Here is a 22,565-nt window from a genome sequence, read left to right on the forward strand (position 1 = left end):
GGGGGGTCTTCCAGGACTTCGAGATCTCATCATGCACATCCGGGAAGAAAGGTATTGGGGTTTGCCGAGGACGAGGGTCGGCGGCCTTACCCAAAAACCAATCGTCCAGCCGCGAGCGCTCAGGACAGGGTGGAGGCCTCCACTCAAGTCCGATGCTCGCGGCTGCCCGGGAAAGCATGGCCGTCATCTCCGGATCAGACTCGAGCACAGCCGTATGCACACCGGAAGGTGGCAGCTGTGACGAGCCCTCACTTCCAGAAGAGTCAAACCCGCCTAGTGATGCTGCAACAGACATGGCATCTTCCTCTGTAGCTTCAACTGAAGCCCGCGGGCCACCAGAGGGTAGACCCGCGGGAATCAGCAGTTCACTAGCGGGCACCGTCATTGAAGAGGGGGGCTGGGGTCGCGGACACATAGTCGGCGCCTTGTTCCAGACCGTAACCCTCAGATCACCCTGGCCACCAGCCGCAGGACGGGGGGTGGATGAGGGGACTCTCACTCTTGCGAGTTCACGGAGTCTCGACCGTAATGACGCGATGGTCATGTTCCCACAGAGAGAACATGAGTCATCCACGAGCGCTGCTCTAGCATGATCAATGCCCAAACATACTATGCAACGCTCGTGCCCATCAGAGTCCGATACCAATCTGCCGCAACCAGAAGTACACGGGCGAGACATCTTTAAAAAGACGTGCCACGTGTAAGCTCTTTTAGTGAGAGAAAACTCAAGTGTTGAAGCACCCGGGGAGAAACGCACCGACTGGCAGACCACTGCAACAGATCAGCAGGAAGCACGCTCTCGCCGTAGATCGCCGTCACACCAACACTCGAGGTACTCGTTTGTAAAGCTGACAATTCAGAGATGGCTTGTGGAGAGAAGAATACACTTGGCTCCGAAGCGAAAACATATCTGCTTGCTGCCGGCTTCCTCCTTTTATACCCACGAGGTGGGGCGGAGTTACGCCATGCAAATTCCGCAGACCCATGGCATTTCTTTGCCATTGGCTCGTTTTGTAATACTCGAAGTTGATAGGCTTTCTAAGCGAAACCCCATTCGTCGTCATCCGACGTAACTCGGAGTGACAACGAAAGGGAACTGCCTATTTCCAGCAACAACAAAAAAACAAAGCTTCCAACAAGCTGCGGCATAGTGCTCCCCTCTCAGTCTTTCTATAGAACCAGTTCGTTTGTGAGGTTTTTTCAAATGAACAGATACAAAAATGATTAACTGATTTGACTATCTATATAGTTTGACTGTGTAAATTTGGACATTTTTGTTTTATTTAGAAATGTGTCCCTTTTTTATATAAAAAAAACACAGCTTTTATTCATTTATAAATTACACTACTGTTCAAAACCAAAATGAATGCTTTTATTCAGCAAATACACATTAAACTGAACAAAAGTGAAAGTAAAGACATTTAATAAAATGTTTATCAGATACACAGTACTGGGTAGATTACTTACAAATTAGTCAGTTACTGATTCTGTCACGCTGTGGTTGAAACAAGTAGGAAGCAGGATCCAAGTGCATCTCACTTTATTCAATAAACTGAAAACTATACAAAGACTGAGACCAGGAACAGGACTCAGGAACAGGTCTCAGGAACAGGACTCAGGAACAGGTCTCAGGAACAGGACTCTGGAACAGGACTCGGGAACAGGACTCGGGAACAGGACTCGGGAAACAGGACTCGGGAAACAGGACTCCGGAAACAGGACTCCGGAAACAGGACTCGGGAAACAGGACTCGGGAAACAGGACTCGGGAAACAGGACTCGGGAAACAGGACTCGGGAAACAGGACTCGGGAAACAGGACTCGGGAAACAGGACTCGGGAAACAGGACTCGGGACTCGGGACTCGGGACTCGGGACTCGGGACTCGGGACTCGGGACTCGGGACTCGGGAACAGGACTCGGGAACAACACAAGAACCCACAAAGACTGGACTAAAACACCTGGCTTAAATACGAGGCCAAACAAGCTAAACAATATAACAAGGGGGCGTGGTTAATCTGAAACACCTGGTGAGACAAATAAACATGACTGGGAACTGCTAAACATGAAAAGACAGGGGAACACAGACTGACATCACAGCAGATTCCAAATTACATGACAAAAATTGTAGTTAGTAATTTAATATAGATTACTAATTTTAGGTAATGTATTCTGACTACTTTTTGGTTCCCACAGCAAAGCTACGTCTTTTCGACATCTTTGTCACATGTTGAAAAGATATCCATGAAGAGCCAGAATGAATTTTTTTTATTATGTCTTTTTATAACATCTTCTGAACGTCCGATATTAACATCCATGTGACCTTTGTTAAAAACTAGTTCAAATGTAGACTTTGTTAATATTTTGGCTCTTCAGGGGACGACTTTTCAATGTGTGAAGACGTCTCGAAAAGACGTCTTTTGTGCTACGTACCTTTGCTCAGTGGGTTACTTTTTAGATTACTTTTGACAACTCATTTATTACATAGATTTGAATAGGATTTTCTTGTACCATATTGATATTTAAAAAATAAAAAAAAATTAAACAAAAACAAAGAGAAAGAGAAAGAGAAAGAAAATATATTCCACTCTTTGTTTTCAACAAAATTAAGTGCATTAAATATTATTAGGCCACTGCAGCCTTTCCTAGACTGGCGTTTGTGATGGAACTGCAGGGGTTCATGAGTTTAATTAGAAGCTAATAAGTAATTAAATCATAGAATAAAATAATCATTTTAAATAAAAACAGCTAAAATAAAACATTTAATATAAAAGATTAAAAAAATATTTGTTTGTTTATGATTCTGATTTCAAATGTTTAAAGTGTAGTGGTATAATGTGAATTACATTTCTCAAAGCTAATGAGACTGTATGGTGTAGATAGAAATTAGAGGAATAGAGATCGTTGTCAGGAAGACTGAAAAGGTTAAATCATAAAGAGCTTGAATTGTGCCATTAGAGCTTGTGACAGTGTCATCGGCATAATCCCAGAGGAGCTCTGATGTATTACGGCTGATATGTAATATACACGGCGGGCGAATAAGACACTCAGATGTATAAAAACAGCTTGATCCTCTTCATTTGGCTGTTAAATCAGTATTACAGACATCTGTTTCACATACATGATATGAGTGCAGTCAAGCCAGGTCACACAGAGGGGTTTTGTAATGGAATGATATTTTACCTCATCTGCACTCAATCCTTTTTTTCTCCATCGAGCTGAAGACATTGTTCAGCTCCCTCTAGCCTGTCGTGGACACTAGGCCTATTTGAAACCAAATGGATTCGCTAAATGAACACAACTATCCACCCACAGATGGCTGGAATGCAGTGATTATTGTAATCGCTTGGCGGACGGTTTTCACTGTGTCCTCGCTTGCTCTACGGCAGATTAGAGTGTCTTGCTGAGCAACTGGCCTGGAGACGTGGAACAATGGAGGAGAGAGTTGGAGTCCAGGCAGATCTGCTCCCCTGCCTTATCCCGGATCAGCGGCCTGTGAGTGCTGACACACTCAGATCGCTGTACTCATAATCTGCCACTCCACGATGGAGGCACAGTAGCCTAATCCTAAACACTGCTCAACGAGCAAACAGGGAGACCCGGGGCGCCACAGGCTTTCTCGAAAAGGTTCTTGTCATCGTACTTGCAAGATTGTGGATATTATGTGATGTCTTCTAACTTGTACGTTTTTTTTATTCCTTTCATCAAAAGGTGCATATTTGGTCAATAATTTGCACTACATACCATCTATCACTGAGGATCAACATGATGACTGTTTCTGAGTTTTATGGACATTTGCGCTATTTGTCAGTTTTAGAGACCGGACTACACAATAATTCATTCCCTTACTTGTGAATTAATTATTGCTATTATTATTACTAGAATTTATATTAATTCATAGGAATAAGAATAATAAAAATAAAATTAAAAAACACTGCTAGATTATCAATAATGCATTAATGTTTTCAAAAAATAAACATCTAAAATTAGCTGCATGAGGTGAATCTGAAGAGTGAATGAACACCAGTAAACTGAAGCCCGTCCTATACGACACATCCTATAGGAGATTAAGCATATCCTTGACCTACACAACATAAACATAACATTACTACTTAGGCTATCTGCACAAAATGACACAAATGCAAGTGAACTAAGTTACGGGCTAGCCAGAAAGAGTAGCCTAACTCCCTTGTGAATGCGCTCTTCCCGTAACAATGTGCTGAAACATGGGCAACACAGGGGCAAAGCACAAATAATTCACAATATTCTGTAGAGTTCTCATTATAATGTTTTGTATATATGCACACATGTACTTCCGTGCTTGTCTGAATGTGTAACTCCCGTTGTGGATGCACTCTTCCCGCAACAACGTGCTGATACACGGGCTAAAGGACAAAGAATTGAATTACAACATTCTATTACAATACTGTTGTGGCAGTTTGACACTGCATATCTTGAACTGTATTTTCATGATCAAAGTGATTCCAGGCATCACTGCACGCTTTTAAATCCATAGTTTCAATTTATTTCATAGTCGGGAAGGCATGCTGTCCTAATGCTAACACATCGTTTACTTGCACAACTTTTGTTTCAATCGGGACTGAATTGATTCCGATTGATGAATCTGAATGTAGTGTGTACAAGAACGCTAAACGTGATCGGGTGTATGTGCGCGTTTATATGTCACAGTCACAAGCTTTAGTCTAAATCGGAATACATTTTTTGACATGCGCACATTTCATAAATATAGTTTCCTAAATAATAACCATTCTCCTACATTGGTTATTTATTTGTTTTATACAGCAGACTTAATATTTATCCATTTCTGGTCGTAATTTGGGGACAATGAGCATATGAACCGTTGTGCGTGCTGCTTATATCACACAGTAAAAATGCCCAAATTCGACTGTGGATGAGAATCCGGACTGGGACTGGTTGGACGTTGTCCTGCTCCACTTCACAGACGCTGAGGAGTGAAAGGAGAATTTTAGAATGACGGGATAGTCATTTATATGACACTTAATTCAACAGGAGGAACAGCTCTTTCCACGCATCATACATCATTACGCTATTTCAACGTCATTGCACATGCGCTGTCCTTTCAGTTCTACCAGAAAGACTCGGGAGAATAAATACTGTAACAATTATACATTTATTGACAGCCCCGCAAGCAATGAAGTTATTTGGCGTAGGCCCCGTCCATAGGTCTCAAGGGTCCGGACTCTGCATTTCCTGACTGAAGACGAAGGCAGGGGCGCAGCCGACCCCCTGGGAGGTATAGGAAGGGACCATCCTGGTGGTGGTGGGGAGGATGCAGGGGAAGGAACGGTCTTGGTGGTGGTGGGGAGGATGGAGGTAAATGGAAGCGTCAGCATTTGCGAACTCAGACATGTGTAAGTACCTATCTTATATACCACGAGTATTAGAACACGATTGGATAGATGAGAAGGTAATGAGTGACGTAACAATTGAGTCTTCTCGGCAGAACTTATGTTATGCTAGAGCTTCATTTTCGGTTTTCAATCCGATCAAGTGTTCACAAGTTCTCTCGGTCGGATTAGAAAAGGAATAAACCGGTAAAAATCGCAACGGTAACTCGGACCGCAACAAACGTGCCCACATCACTACCACTGGTTTGTTGCTCACTGCTTTTGGGAAACAGTTCACACCTAACGATTTATTCTAATAAAAATAAGTTAATATCACCAAAATGTCAAAAAGACTTTATATATATTATATATAACATATTTAAATTTTCCATATTCACGAATAAAGCTGATGGTGTTTCAAAAGCGATCCTGAAGATGTAGGCTAACTACTTATAATCAGGATAGCGGGAGACACGAGCAAGGGGACAGTCAGGATCAGAAATTGATGGAATGGAAGATGCAACAACGTCAAAGGTGAAAGTGATTATCACTGATCAACTGAATAGTATTTGGTCTCAACGTAGCTATAGGGCTGTGCAGAAACCTATGAATGATGAACCTATGCTCATAGTTGTGCCATTACCATTTAGTGACGTCAATGTATGTTCTGGGAACACTGAAGTTGTATAGTCAGTGTCAGTCACAGCACCTTTAAAAAAAAAGGATTCATCCTGCAATTATCAATTTACAAATTAAGCCCTTATTATAGTGTAAATTTATATTAATTAAAAATCGCTGATCTTAATAGTGCTTTATGACTCACTTATGGTACTTTTCTACTGTATGGTTCAGTTTGGTACGGCTCACTTTTTGGCACTTTTCCGCTGCATGGTACGGTACTGCATGGTACTCGCTTAAATAGTACCACCTCAGTTGAGGCTCCAACCGTGCTGTACCGATACTAAAATGTGATGAGTAAACACTGCAGATCACGGATTGGTCAGAGAGAATCATCACTACCAGCGTCATTGCATTTGCGATCTGCAACAGCCACCACAGTATCATTTGTTCACACAACTTTTTTAAACGACTTGCTTTTAACAACCGTCACACACAACTTGAAAAAATAAATGGCTGAAGCCAAAGCAAGCCGAACGGTGGAATAGGCTGAAATAATTTCGGAGCCTTTAAAGCAGGGGTGGGGAACGTAGATCCTGGAAGGCCACTGTTCTGCAGAGTTTAGCTCCCAACTCTGTTTAGCTCCAACCCTAATCAAACACACCTGAAGCTAATCAAGGTCTTCAGGATTACTAAAGTTACAGGCAGCTGAATGTTTTTTTCAGGGTTGGAGCTAAACTCTGCAGAACAGTGGCCCTCCAGGATTAACGTTCCCCACCCCTGCTTTAAAGCTCATGCTTTGGGTACTCTGAAAACTGGAGAAGGTCACACAGCCAAAATGCCAGAGATTGTCAGTAGTGGTGTTCAGCTTTTTAACTAGAGACTCAAGAATAAGTAACTTTTAGAATGCAACAGGGGGTTTCTGAATGGTTAGTTGACGAATTTATGTAGTTGTTGTGGAGTTATCTTTATTCAACTTATCGATAAGTATGTTCTGTCATGATCCTCTATAAATTGTTGTACAGGTGATCATGTGGGAACTGTAGTAAGATTCCTACAGAGCCAGAGAATATATGCTACAGGGAGATTGGACAGGTATAATTTTCTTTAATTATGGTTATAATTTGCATAATCATCTTTAGCCACATTAGCCTTACGGCATGCTAACAAGCACATTCAGAAACATGATTTGGAAACATTCGCACAAAAAATGAAGTGCACTACTTACTTGTTCTGGAGATTAAGTTGGTATCAAACAGTTGGTATTGAACAGTTGGTATTGACCCATCTATTATTAGAATCAACTTTTGCGCAAATCCAGCATTGAACTGACCCTCGTTTGTGAAGCAGTCCAGCGTAAAATGATTTCTACAAACATATAAGACTTTACCTAACTTCTCCAGCACATTTTCTTCAAAAATGCAATTCATCCACTATATGTCATCAGTGGCTCAGATGCCAGGGAGTTTTTGGAGACTCTTATGTTCATTGGTACATTCAAAGTAGAACATTTTGTAATGTTTATGCAGCATCTTAGAAACAGGAGAGTCAATTGGATTTGGCAGGGTATGGCGACTGGTCAGGTCAATGCAAGTAATATGTTTTTATTGCAGGATTAACAGAGTTGTTTTACTATGTGTAAAATTTAATTTGTATTGTTTAATAAAACAGAAAAGTAATTAAATAGAGTGATCTGGTTTTGTGTCATGTGAGTTTGTCAATGTGTCTGTTTATAATGAGATTTTGCAGCATTGAGCATTGTAGCCAATCACAGGGATTTCTGTTGAAAATAATGAACAAGTTGTTTAAGTTACTGGTGGTGAGAATCCACTCAGTATAGCTCAAAATGCTGAATTTATGTTTAGCGCAAGTTTACTAAGATCTGGAAGTGCCCAAATCCTCTTTTTATAACAAACAATGTGGAGACACGATGTAAATAAAATATTTGTTGTGCAGTTTTGACAGATTCATTGATTAAAACGGGGGTTTTCGCACTCAATGAGTTTGTGCTGAACTGACTGACAACTTCATTGATTATAAAGGAAGCGCTCTTTATTCGCTGTCTAAATTTATTCACAATTTTAAAGCTACACTGTGTGATTTTTACCCCCATCTAGCGGTGAAAAGGTATATGACCATCCAGTGAATATTAGTTTCTGTTCCTCTCAATTCCGATTTCGTTTTAACTCCTACGGTGGCCAATGTAGTCCAAGATTAGCATGGCTTCCAGTTCGACCTCGTCCATGAGTGAAGGGTGAAGCTTGAATTAACCGTATGTCCCTCTTTGGCTAATGTACTTTCAAGATGGAGGGGCAACATGGCGACCGACATTAGAACCCCCCACCCGTATGCAATATTTTTTTTCACAGGATGGTAGGGGAAGACTCATGAATATTCATTAGGGAACTCATGTCTGATTGGTCTGATGACCTACCCCCTAACACCGCCCCTAAACCTACCCGTCACTGGGGGTCTGATGACCTACCCCTAACCCCGCCCCTAAACCTACCAGTCACTGGGGTTAAGACCAATCAGGCATGAGTTCCCTGATGAATATTCATGAGTCTTCCCCTACCATCCTGTGAAAAAAAATATCGCCACCCGTATGTATTTTCAATGGCATATTATACACTCACGAGAATACTTTATTACTTGAACGAAGTAAATATACATTAATGAGCACATATATTTTTGAAAGAACTTAGTGTTTTTAGCTAAGAATAAACTTAAAAAGTTACACAGTGTAGCTTTAAGAAACGTTTTTGTTTTTCATTAGACTTTGTGACTTTTCCTACGTACTTCTGTACAAAAAATGACAAAAATAGATTTTTAGTAGTTATAATAGTGATTGCTGGTGGTCACTATGCTGCTGGCCATAGTGGTAATTTAACATCTTTTTAGAATAAATAAAATACTTTTTAAAATAGAAATTATTTAATCACAACACTTTTTAGTTTTTACAAATGAGGACAATCTTTGAAGGATGAACAAAAAAATTTTTTGATCATCACATTAAAAATACAAATTTAATTGAATAATATTCAGACGTTTGAGCTTTGAAATGCTGGAAAATGTTATGTGAAGTACTTGAAAGTGGGACTGTCACCTCGAGGGAGTAAGATTGGATGACGTCATCAGAGTCTGCAATACCTTAGGTTTTGTTATATTAACGCCATCACTGCTTAGGAATACATGCAGAACGAGAGATTGTAATTTCTTCTTAAATAAGAGCTTCTCATTTCCTAATGATTAACGTTTCATGACAGCTTTCAGGAAAGAGATCTTGTTTTCTGCTGTTGTTGGTCTCACTAGGAATCTGCAAAGGTCAAGAGAGCTTGAACATAAGAATATGATACAGAGGACAGGAGAGATTCAGACACTGCGGTGACTTCACGTATGAAGGTCAAAAGTGGTTAGCGCTTAGCAGGAGGTTAATAGCTAAACATATGTCGTCTAAATTTAAAAGGAGAGTGTATCTGGAGCGTGCAGCATTTGTCTGTGATGCTTTTTGTGATTGAAGTACTTATTCATACATAGTATCTGACCCTGCGAACTTACAACAACTGATGACTATCATTTCATTAGGTTTATAGCTATTCATTTATTTAAGTGCCCTTTCAGCCTTTGACTCTCACACATGTAACTCTGGACGGCAAACATAATGTACAGCAGAATGTTTTTAAATGGAAATGTCTTTGTGGAATGCAACACCGGTAGGGAGCTGACCGAGGAATCCCATGTGTAATTATTGATATTTAATTACTCTTTCATATATCTTTCTTCCTGCCTCAAGGCATTTGCTTGCAATGCGAAGTAATGAACATAATTTGGTGCTGTAATGAAAACCACAGTGAAAGAAGCTGAGCGTCTTTAGCAGAAACCCAGGAGAAGGTTCGAGATGGGTTTGTCAATATGCTAATTAAATTAATTTTGATTTTCAGTCATTAATTAAAAACATGCATTTGTATTTACGGTTCAAAATGGCATTTGTGGTGTTTAATTGTAGGTTTTAATGTATTTGTGTCTTGAAGCCATTGGAGGTCTCATTGAGGGGACAGACATGTGGGGCAGTAGTTCTGGCAACTTTCATTGTCCTTGCAAAAGCATGTTTCTTTTATGGGCAAGATTTGTACTATATATTTTTTTGAAATTTTGTAAGCTAGAATTTTTTTCTTTTTTCTTTTTGTAGTATAGTACAAATAGGTGATTTATTGTCTTGTCTGTGAACTTTACACGATAAATATAGCACATACCCTTTTCTATCAAAAAGTAAAGTCAAGACCCCTACTGAGTTTTAACCCTGATTATGACGCTTTCACTGAAGTACGGAGGTATATTTTGCTGTTACCGTAGAGATAACCTTCAGAAGTTGCTTTCTTGACCCAGAAACCTGTTTTCTCTCCATCTAATTTTTAAGCTTCTGAACACTAAGACATTTTCTTTCATTACAACTATTATACAACATTTGAAACATGTAAAACCATGTCAATGCCAAACCTTTACTTGTTTAGTTTTATTCAAATCATTTCTCAAATTAATTTCATCTGAGATCTTTACATTGATTTCCTTTTTTTTTCAGGTTGTGCCTCAAATCCACAGGTCTGAATTTATTTAGAAAAAGGTTCACTCAGGTACTCTGACTCTCATATTTAGACTAGCCTACAACTAGGTGTGATGTGATCAACATAAAGATGGATTTGCCGTGAAGTTCCACACTATCAGGATTATTTTACAGATTTAGTAGTGAAATGATCCATCTCACCTGTCTGACGGAAGATTATCTCAACAGTAAAAGATTTGCCTGAAGAAAATGTGGGTAAAAGGGTTTATTTTCACATTAGCTAATATTTGTCTGTTTTATATTTGTTGTGTTATCCAGACAGCTGTGATGGATCTCTAGCATCTTTTCTGCCTGCAACCTCCTTTCAGAGCTCTTCTCATTTCTCAGACAGTCGGGCTGCATACTTTGCCAAGCTAAACAAAAGAGATGGTAAGTTTAAGTTCTTGTTTGTTTGTTTGTTTGTTAATTCATTCATTCATGTTTGTTAATTCCTTAACTGGGTCAGTTAAGGAGACAACAGAAGTGACACCTAGAAAATGTAATCCTTCTTAGAGTCATGTTTTATTATATTTTTTCATTATACAAACGTTTTCAAAAAGTCCCATTCAAAATGTTTCCCTGAAGACTGGATTTTTAATCACAGAAATGATTAAAAATAATAATAACATTCAGTTATTTTACATTGTAATACTATTTCACAATATGGTTGTTTTTACTTTATTTCTAATCAGATAAATGCAAATAAGAGATTTCTTTCAAAAACATAAAAAAAAAAATATTACAGTCCCCAAACTTTTAAACCACCGACGCGTACATGTTCATGTATTTATGTATATTGTGTGAGAATATTCTTATACAATTATTATACAATGTTTTATGCAGGTTAAAATATTTATATTATATTTTTAAGATCATTATCATCATCAGTATAAACGCTGTATCTAGACTTTTGTTTAAAACATATGAATAAATTATAAGGTGAAGAAAATACAAGATGCAATGATGCAAATCACTTATTAAATATTTACTGCATCCATGTGCAATTAATGCATGCCCAAAAAAGAAAACTGCATCTTCAGAAAGTTGCAGGTTTGATACATTATTGAGCTTTTGCTTTCGCCCTATCTCTGCATGTCCTGAGCTATTTATAGATGTGACCAACCTCTACCGCACACATCTGTAACAAACTAAATGATTCCTCTCTCTAGGGGGTCTGTGTAAACGCTGCTTCTTTCAAGTCAGAGGTCCCCGGTTTAAAATTCTGCTCTGATCTGCTCCTGTGGTGTCCGCAGTGCTCGAGTAATGAACCTCTCTGCCCAAGTTAGACCAATTTCTCCATACGGTTCTGAGCTGGAGGATTGTAGAGGCAGAAATGCATCTTTATATGGAGCACATGTGCCGACAGCCTTCTCTGATCCGAAGTGAATGCTGTACATGTTAAGTGAGGTCAAGAGGTTAAGGCTCTTGGCTTATTTTGGAGTGGAAACCATCTACTGATTGACACCAGCTCACCCCATGAATACAAAACCAACTGAGAAGCAGTTTTTGTCATTTTATGTAGTTTCTTAAGTGAAAACCTTTACCAGTTTCCTTTCCTGTATGTCTTGCTTTTGAGCAAGGACACCATATGACACTCAAAGTTGAATAAGATTTTAATAGACATTGACAGAGGTATTATGGGGTTCTCTAGGAGGAGGTGGTTGGAGCCCAGAGTCGAGGGACAGGTCGCCCTGGCTGCAGCTTGACCTTCAGGACCGAATGGAGGTTACAGCAGTGGCCACACAAGGTCGTCACGGCAGCACGGACTGGGTCAGTGCCTACATGCTCCTGTACAGTGACACTGGACGTGTCTGGAAACAGTACATGTTGGAGGACAGTGTTGGGGTAAGTGTGTGTATTTTGATACCAATTTACCTTATCACCCTGAAGGGCCTTACTTTGTGAAATTGACTGGCTGTCTGTGCATTAGGCTATCCCACTTATCACTTGGCTGCTTGTGTAATAAATGTAGAAATGCAAATGAGATATTGATTTTGGTCTAAATTATCTATATTATGTTGGAAGAAATATTACCTCAGAGTAATATTGAACTAGCATAGCTATAGGAAATCAGCTATCTGGGGCAATGGAAGATTATACAGTTTAGTGGTCATTATACAAAATTATTACACCACACTCTGGAATACTAAATTGGGATTGGTCAGTCACAGCATTCTGCAGTTGAATATTTTTTTTGGTAACTATTGCTTCACTGTATATTAACCATTGTCCTTGACAAGCAATTTCCTACAATGTGGTAGTTCAGTGATTTTTGTATCACTCCTCAGTCTTTTTCTTTGCACATAATCAAATAATTTCAACTCAACTCAATATTTCATGTCAGTTTATTTATTTATTTGGTAAGAAATAAGTGGCGTAATGTACATTCACCACATCTTTAGTGCAAAATAAACCCCTTCAGGGTGATACAAGACTCTTTGCTTTGTTTCTGGGTTCTGATCACCCTATTTGGATTGAATTTCAAGAAAGCATATGAAGTCATTATCCTTTTTGACAATCTCTTTTTGAGGCTGAATATTTACTGATTTAATTGATTATGCATCACCTGTGCTGCTGCAGAGGGAAATTATTGTCTTGTTTTGAACATCTTCTGTGCAACTTATTTTCATGAGCTGAATAGTTCTGATCCCATTAATTGAACTCTGAATTCAGTTACAAACATATGAATTGCTGCCACCAATTTCTGAGATTCCTGAAATACAATGTACTAATGATGTTGAACCTGCCACAGCTTCTCAATCATCACATGTGTTTGAAGAGGGCTTGATGACACCAACGCATCTATTGTCTTTGTCCTCAGGCTTGGCCTCCACACTTATAATGTCTGTAAATGACAAAAAATATTCAGTGTCTCATATTGCTGCTTTGTAATAATATTCAAACGACGAGACTGCCGCTTTATTAAAGATATAATGACATTTTTAAAGTGTGTTTAATGAAAAGAGAAGATTACAGTCGAGTAAGATGTAATTAGCTTTTAATGTGGTGGAAATGTAGAATAAAGTGGATCAGAAGTCTAAAGGTAACATGCTCAGCAGTGTGAAGTGATGCAGTAATAAATTCTCTGCATTTTTCAGGTTTGATTTGCTTAGTACTACCTAGTCAGACTCTCATGGGTTTTTTTTTTTGGGGGGGGGGGGTTCTCGTTTGTTTTTAGTTTTTTTGAACGTGGATAATGTCAGGACTCTCTCAGCTTTATTAATATTCCACCGGCACTTTTATTTGATACAAAATTGGCTTATTATAAAGCTCTGAATGTTTGACATGATATACAGTCAGAAATGGTCCATATTCTCAGTCCCGCTGTGCTGTCATGCATATTGGATTGATTTAATAATCTTTTGATATAAATGTTTATACAACTGGTACAGTTGATTGATTTTAATTACATTCTTCAAAAAATTGTCATTCAACAGGCTAAGAAGCTTGATCCTTTCCCTTTTATACATAAATACATCCAGGCATTATGGAAAAGGCATTTCTATATAAATATATAATACAAATATAAAAAATATAAATATATATTCCTACAAGTGAGGTATTGGGAATATACAGACATTTTTTTATCGATGGCAATTAATAGTAATCATGCAAGTTTAGACATCCATTTAGTAATAAATTGCAACACCTGCATTTATCGCCAAGCAATGATTAGATTTAAATATTATGTATCTACACATTTTCACACAAGCGTGCATTAAATTGATCAAAATTGCAAAAAATGTCACACAAGTTTCCTATTTTAAATAAATGTTGTTCTTTTGAACTTTCTATTCATCAAAGAATATTGAAAAAATAAAAAAATATTAAGCAGCACAAAAGTTTTCAACATTAATAGTAAGAAAAAGTGTTTCTTTAGCAGCAAATCAGCATATTAGAATGATTTCTGGAGGATCATGTGACACTGAAGACTGGAGTAATGATGCTGAAAATTCAGTTTGCATTACTGGAATAAATTATATTAAATAAAATATATAAAAATAGAAAGTAGCTATTTATTAATGATATTTCACAACATGTTTTTTAGCTGTATATTAATAGATAATAGACATGTCTTGATGAGTATTAGACATTTTAAAAATAATAATAATAATCTTACAGACCCTTTTAACTCTTTTTCAAAACTTTTGAAAAGTAGTGTATGTTTAATACTCCAGCTGCCTTGACTTATATATTCACGACATTGAATATATGTTATATTTCTCGCGAATATATGCGAATTTCTCGCACGACATCATAATATTCTCATACTTTAGGCATTATTGTGAAAATCCATTATGCAAAGATGGTACATTTGGCTGATATTTTTCCCAGCAGCAAAATTTAAAGACAGAGTGAACAAATATTTTTCTGTCATCAGATCCTCAGCGACCCTGCATTAGCATTCCTAAATGCATGGATAAAAGCATCTTTGAAATGCAATCTAAGCCTCTTTTAATAAGATGTTATAATGTAAACGCAAAACTGCATGTCTGAATCTTTTGCTTTTTCCTATCTTTCTTTCTCTGCCGACTAAACTTTTCTTGTTTTAGCTAGCTGTGACAAGCCAAGAGTAAAGAATAAGAGTATTAGTCAGCACCTTTCACAAGGGTTTAACATTCACAATGTTTAGGTGAAAAGGTTTTGAAAAGAAAGTGTCTGATAAATGAAAAGAATGACTTGTCAATAAAAAGAATAGAAAGAAAACACTCTTAATTTGCTGTCACTAGTTCTTTGTCTCGATGAGTGCTATAACTATATCAGAAGTGGTGAGGAAAGCTGCCAAAGGTTTTGGGCAGAGAGGACTGCAGATCCGCAGAGCTTGTTTGCCTCCGCTGTATGTCAGAAAAGTTCCTCCTGTAGGAAGGTGTGAATGGGCTTCCCAAAGTGGCTGATAATTTCTCTCTCCAGTCTGCACTGCTGCTGCTGAGTGTGGTGATGCGTAATAGTGTTTGCTGTGAGACTGAGGAGGATGGAGAGAAAGAAACAAGTACGTCTTGTAAAAGCATGAATTTCTCGCATATTTAATCAATAACCATGCAGTCAATAACGGAGAATGTTCTAGCCGATCTCACAAGAAAACTTCACTATTTTACGAGGTGCCGAATTGCACGAAAACAAACGATTTTTTGAAAAAAAGTGAAGGGCCACCCGTAAACATAATGTCACTGGGCCGTAAGCAGATAGTTCCAAAACGTATGAATACAATTATATGAATTAGCCACCAGTTTTCCATTGCCAAGAAGTAAAATAGTTATGAATTGCCATAAGAGTGTGTTGGGAATTTTTATCCAGGTGCTGATATTTGGTTAAACATTTGGGATTCAAATAAGAGCCTATGTCACATTAAGTCTTAAAATTGTGGCCCTGGTGAGCTGAAGACAGACTAGCACTGGCCTTCAAAGCAGAAATAGCTGTCGACATGTATCTTTTTGGAGTTTCCTTGACACATTTCATTCTTTGTCTTCATCTTCTCTCATCTTTTATTGCCATAATTTCCTTGTGGGGAAACAGGATTCGCCTACGTTGACGGGAAAATTGCTGACTGCAGAAGCTTTGTGGAGGCCTCACCACGGTCATTTCTTTCATCTTATAGCCTGTGGGGCTTCGAGCTACTGAGCTGTGTTCATGCTGTCCTTTGTCATTTTCTTTCCACAGACAGTTTGTGTGTGAGAGAAGTGTCTCTGTAATGTGAGAAGGTTACCAGGAGAATTTCTTAGACTGAATCTTACAGGAAGGATCTGGTATTTAGAATGTCAGGAATCAAACTGGAAAATGTTAACAATATGACAGATGTTAAAACTGGCTGATATAGTCATGACATCCAGGAGACCTGATGGATCATGTTGCTTTCAAGCAGCACTGTAATGACATAAATACCTTTTATTTTGTTTATTTTCTTTATACCCCCTCAAAACTGCCTAATGTTTCTGAATGTCCTGTGCGCATGTTTTTTGTTTTTTGTGTTTTTTGTGTTTTAAAAAAAAAATGTTTTTTTATTCCACGCACCTTGCTGATCGTGTGAAGTTGAACCAGAACAATTACACAACATTTAATGTTACTGAATGAAATGTTGACTCAGGACGAGCTACGGGACTGTGCAAGCTTTGGGGGTGTTGATGGACTCGATCTACTCCATTCAAGTTTTGTTCATCGTTCTGAATCCGATCCATATTCAGATGTATGTCTTTGACAAAAACGCAACTTCCTCAGCTTTTTGCTCACTGTTGTTTTTTTTTTAAATGAAACTTACCTATATTCAATTGTTGAACAGTTTTTGTCTTTCAGAAGAGATTTCAAGCTTGCATTCTCACCATGAATGTATAACCCAAGGCCTAATTCACACCACACACAGTTTATTTATTTTTTTTTATTTTTTTTTTGCAGCCATATTAACAAGTTACAGTATTCACACTGCGAGCATGACTGGAGCAGTACCACTTAGCAGGAATGTAGCTGAAGTAGGTGTGAGCTGAGTGTTAGTGCTGTGCCTATTTTTGCCACACTTAAAGTAGCTTTCTGAACTCTGTGAAATATGGTAAAAAAATAAAATATGGTTCTCCTCATGTAAATTAAATTTGATGACAATGAAAATAGATAACTTCTAGTTACAATCTTGTCATTTATGTCAATTAATGAACTATATGTAATGAAACAGGCCTAACAGTCCTTAATCAGAAAGGACACAAAACCATGCTTTAGTAACAGTTTCTTGTTGAATCCGGCATTGAATTCGTGGAGATTCTGGAAGCTGTCTTCCGTAAAATGCGCAGCACAGAGAGCTAAAATACGATTGTAATTTTCTGGAACATAATCAAACATAAATTGTAGCCATTGTTGACGAACTACAGCGGCCCGAACACAGAAGACCTGACAGCTGGGTGAAAATAACACACTTTCGACGACATGGCTACTGCTCTCCACTATAACTCTTCCTCTTCGGCAAAGCCACAGAAATATGGCCATGCCCCCTTTTTTGCATATTCCGGAGGGAGGGTTGATGTAAATGTATGCGTTAGTTACGTATAAAACCCGGGTAGTAGCTCGTTGTAGTCCCATTCGAGTCGTTTTTGTAGGCATTAAACTTCCTGATTTTTAAAAGACGATATCTCTGCTTACGTTGAAGTTTCAGCGCAGCAACTTTGCAGATACTGTTCATGCACCAACAGCAACATTACACACTATTTAAAATGAAAAAAGTGAAATCGCAATCAACCACTCCTTTAAGTTTTTTTTTTTTATTGTTTTTTTTTTATCCGGAGTGCATGTAGCCTGCTCAAGGGGACAGATTTTGTGAAATCCTGGCAGGTCTTTCAATCAGATCATTGGATCAACACCATAAAGGTTTTACCTTATGTCTGCAAAACTGTTGTTGTGCTTGAATAACTTCAAAACTTGTCAATAAGGTCCTATGAAGTCTTTGAACTCATCAAGTAAATGCTCTATGCTTTTATCATTGATACAAATACAGTACAATTCTATTTTTGAACTCCGTTGCACTAAACATAAAACACAGCCCATTCTTTCTTTCAGTCGCTTATTTGCAAGGTAATATTTGCTATTTTTTATCTTGAAAATAGTTCTGTCAATATAGTGCATTTAAGTTAATCTTCTTTTTTTAATATACATTTAATCATGCCCCTTATCCATGTGTAAAAATGGAAATCAAACAAACACATTTGACTTTGTCACTTTGTAATGTAATGTTTCAATGCATTTATATGCAACAAGAAAATAATACCTTTTAATTATCTTATTTTAAGACTTTTATCTGCAAAAGATTAATATATGCTAATACTGCAATAGTGATTATTTGTTTAATTAATCTGCATATTATGTAATCATTTTGAATTGACAGCCCTAAAAAACAGCATAGTTTTTGCTTGTCAGTTCATCTTCATTTGGTTCTCATGTGCTAACTAACAAATTTCTTTCTATATCTCTCTTTCTCTTCCTCCATTTCACATCCATACCTCCCAGGTCTCACATTACACGGCGGCTTGAGCAGCCCCATAAGCAATCGATAGAAGGGCCCATGGTTTCGTCAGATTAGCTTGCTTAAAGCATGAGGCTGCTGGCCCATTTGGGTCCCATAAAGTGTAATTGATGTAAAAGTCTGCGACTCAATTAGCCGTAACGGGCCAGAATCAGAATCGCAGTAGAAGTGTTCTAAAAATCACCTCAGGTGTGAGTTTCTCACTTAGCTAGCAACACACCTACAGCTCTCAGACAATGGTGAAATCATCACTTGCCAGGCCTTCAGATCCCTTTAGATATTTTGTCTGTTTTCTGCTCTGCTGAACGACTGTAAATCAAACATTTATGATGTTTCCAGGCACAGGCAATACACATTGGTGACAGTGAGAGAGGAAAGCAGGAAAAGAAGAGACTCTTTGTCTATTGTCTAGGGACAGTTTTGCTGTCTTAGCTCTCGTTTGAACACAGTCACAGAGGCACTGAGGTGCTGTCTATTTCTGACACTCTCGGGCCCTTGCTTCTCCGGGGACGGAGTGTAATTCTTGTTTAGAAGGGGTCAGTGGAAGCCTGATCAACACTTTGGCAGCTCAGAAACCACTTCCTGTTGATGAAAAGTAATCATTAAATCTTTTAGCATTAATTTGCTACTGTGTTATTTTAGGATTATTTCATACTATTATAGTTTTTTATTTATATTTTGAAGTAGCTTTTTTCTGTTTTCATTTTAATGTTACCTTCATTTTTAGTTAATTTCCTTTTTCTATTCTAGTTTTTATTTACAGTGAGTCATATTATTGATTCGACTTCAACTGATTTCAGTTTTAATCTAATATTTATATTTAATTTCAGCTTTATTTTTGTTATTTCAGTTATGTTTTAGTTAATGACATACACTGTACAGTAGCAAGCACCAACAAGCATTTTCCTGCCAGCTAGCAAATACAAAACCCACCCCAATTGAGCTCATCTTGTGCTGGCTTTTCTTTCTGATGTGCATTCACACTGGGTTTAAGGAAACGATGACTGGTGAATCACATGAGAATGTAACCGTTGCAGACGTAACAGGGCTGATGAAACACTCCGTGGCGAGTCCCTGATAACGCTAGCAGTCCACGGGGACTTAATGAATGAGGAGGAGGTCTAGCAGGAGTCGATACAGGAATAGAGTTAATGAAGTGTAGAGAGGAGCTGTTTACGTGGGCAGCCTGTAACCTGGGCATCTCCCCGGATCTGATGGGAGCTCCGCTGTGCCCTTGGGCTGAGGTGAGCTGATAGGTAATTGGATGGATGTATTGTTGTTTTTCTTTTTTTTTCTCTCAGAGGGGGAAAGAGAGAGAGGAAGCAGCAGTCAGGGACAGGATGTTGTCGTCATTGAGTGCTCAAATGAGTGTCGATGAGCAGCGTATGATGTAATGACAAACATGCTCAAGTTGATACGTTTAATAATGGAAAACAATATCTAAACTGCTTTACAAAGGAAACATAAATTATATCTTAAAGTCTTGAACTGTTTGATTTGAATCAGAGTATCTTTGTATAGTCAATAAAAATTAAAAATAAAACGGCAAAAAATAGAAAATGTGCCCTCTTTAATAAAAATAATTTCCCTTTGCCTCTTGGCGTGATTGCAGGACAACCTGTCACTCAAATGAGATCACATAGCAAACCACAACCATCCAACCATCCAGTCAATTCCCAATGAACAAAATCAAGTGTTTCTTCTTCAGAGTCTGTCTGAAAGCAAAACAAAACGGGACCTTTAAAGTCACTAACGTAAGATTGCTGTTTTTGCTGGCATCATAACAGCATCTGTGGGCTGCGAGTGTCTCACCAGGGGAGGTGATGATATTGTGATGTTATTTATCTCAAAGGGACATGGAAAAGTCTATCTTTGAAAAAAGCTGGCATCTTCTCTTGGTGATTCATCTGTAAATGTGATGTTTTGGTCATCAGTTCTTATGTTCCATACAAGTCTCAACTGTGAAGTGAGTCAGACACAAATTACTGTCAAATTATATGTGCTAGTAGACGAAAACGAGGTGACATTTACATAAACTGTTGAGACCTTTGAAAAAAATACTGCTCTTTGGATTCAATTGGATTTGTGTATTCATAAATGGCATTCTGCAAAAAACTTCTGATCAACCTGAATGTTATTAATTATTATAAGGCACTTTCCATAAATATGGTATAAAATAAGACATGGAAATGTGATGTTTCTTTTGTTTGTTAGGGGCCAAGCCCCAAAGGGGATAGCCCCTATTTTATCTGTTAGTTTCCTTTTTTCCCGAATGGGAGTCAATGGCAGCCCTATCAACGGAACATTGAAATTATGAAATTAGGCACACTTGTAGTGACGGTAATGAATAGTACCAGTTTTGGAGTCTCTAGCACCAACTCTATAGTGCTCTATAGTTCAAAAATTCAACATAGAAATGGTTATAACTTTTGAACCCTTTGATCTAGAAAAATGAAACTTAGTACACCTGATTCCACTCATTATGGTGATCACAATCAGTATATTACATTAAGACTCTGCCCATTACAGTAGTGGCCATTTTGAAAAGTACAGTATTCAGTTTTTTTGCTACAAAAGTTATCAATCTTAACGAGGTTGTCCCAACATTTGTTCAGAGGCTGTATCTCGGCCAAAGTTTGATCAATCGAAACGAAAATTAGTAAGCCTCATCGGAACCATGATCTGAGGCGCTATGCTAAATTTGGGAACAGCGCCCCCTACAGGTCATGAGATCTGGAAAATGGCTATTTTGGCCAATAACTTTTGAACAGTTTGTCAGAAAATCATAGTATTTATGGATTCCTTGTGTCATGCCAAATCAATGGATACCGATTATGCCAGGATTGGATGTACCACGTGTCCGCCATTTTGAATTTTGTTATAAATTGCAATATCTTTTAAACTATTTGACATATCCTTATCTTTGGTAGGAATAATCAACAGCATGTACTGAAGGTACATGAGAAGTTTGAAGTTTGAAGTTTTTTTTGCTACTCCCCCTTCAAATTCTGCTCAATTTTGTCCAAAATGTGATCTTTGGACCAAGACGCACAGAAGTGACTGAACAGATTTTTGATATTCGCGACTTAGCCTGTATTTGTTGCCTTGTGCTAGTTAGCTTAGCATGCTAACCAGATGCCATTCTTTCTAATGTGGCTCTTCAGCTATCAGGCTAACCATAAGCTACATTAGCATTAAGCTAGCTTAGCATGCTAATCTGGTTAACATGCTTTTGTGTGCTCATTCTTACACTGAAGCCTCTCCTCGGCAGCTTGGTAAGTCAGCGTCAACTGAGTTGCGTATGGAGGGGATCCTTTCACTATTAGCTTATATATTAATTATATTTACTTTAATGTCTTAATTCTGTTATTATATGTTTAAATAAATTGTCATGAAAACAAGTTGTGACAGTAACTGTAAATTATTATATTTCAAAAATGATTTAGAAAAGTTAATGCAAAACCTGCCTTATGTGCAATTTTATCTGCAAGTTGTTATTTTTTGAGTGTTTTGTTGAGTGTGAATTTAATTTATTTAAAGAGAGAGACACAATTTGTTCAATAACCCACTGTATAATAAAAAATAAGAAAAAATAAGCAATTTGGGTTTAGTTTATTCCCCCCTGCTCTACGTATCTGTACCAAACCGTCACTTCAATACTGAGGTACTGAGGTATATATATATTAGGGGTTGAACGGTACACAGAAGTCACGGTTCGGTTCATACCTCGGTTCAGACATCACGGTTCGGTACGATTTTGGTACAATGGAGTGAAAAGCAAAACAAAAATGCAGAAGGCATTTTTATAAATGTCTTAAGCCTTGTATTTTTTAAATAAGTTTTATTAATATAGGCATAGAACCAGTTTATTTTTAGTGCACTGACAATAGTTTTATATAATTTAATTAGTTTTAATTAGTTTAACTGGTTAATTAAATTTAAAAAAAGAAAAAACACCTTGCGATATTTTTGGTATGTTTGAAT

General features: G+C 37.9%; 1 protein-coding gene across 1 annotated transcript in view; it reads left to right on the top strand.

Annotated features, from left to right (window-relative positions):
• cntnap5a (contactin associated protein family member 5a) overlaps nt 1-22,565 on the top strand; it is a 158,753-nt gene that overhangs the window by 16,891 nt on the left and 119,297 nt on the right. Inside the window, exons 2-3 of the mRNA XM_077216325.1 lie at nt 10,865-10,975; nt 12,237-12,430. Coding sequence (XP_077072440.1) covers nt 10,865-10,975; nt 12,237-12,430 — 305 coding nt within the window. The remainder of the gene's footprint in view (nt 1-10,864; nt 10,976-12,236; nt 12,431-22,565) is intronic.

The sequence above is a fragment of the Siphateles boraxobius genome, unplaced genomic scaffold, assembly GCF_051911475.1.
Source record: "Siphateles boraxobius isolate OS27281-9 unplaced genomic scaffold, OSU_SipBor_1 7, whole genome shotgun sequence".
Classification (NCBI taxonomy): Eukaryota; Metazoa; Chordata; class Actinopteri; order Cypriniformes; family Leuciscidae; genus Siphateles; species Siphateles boraxobius.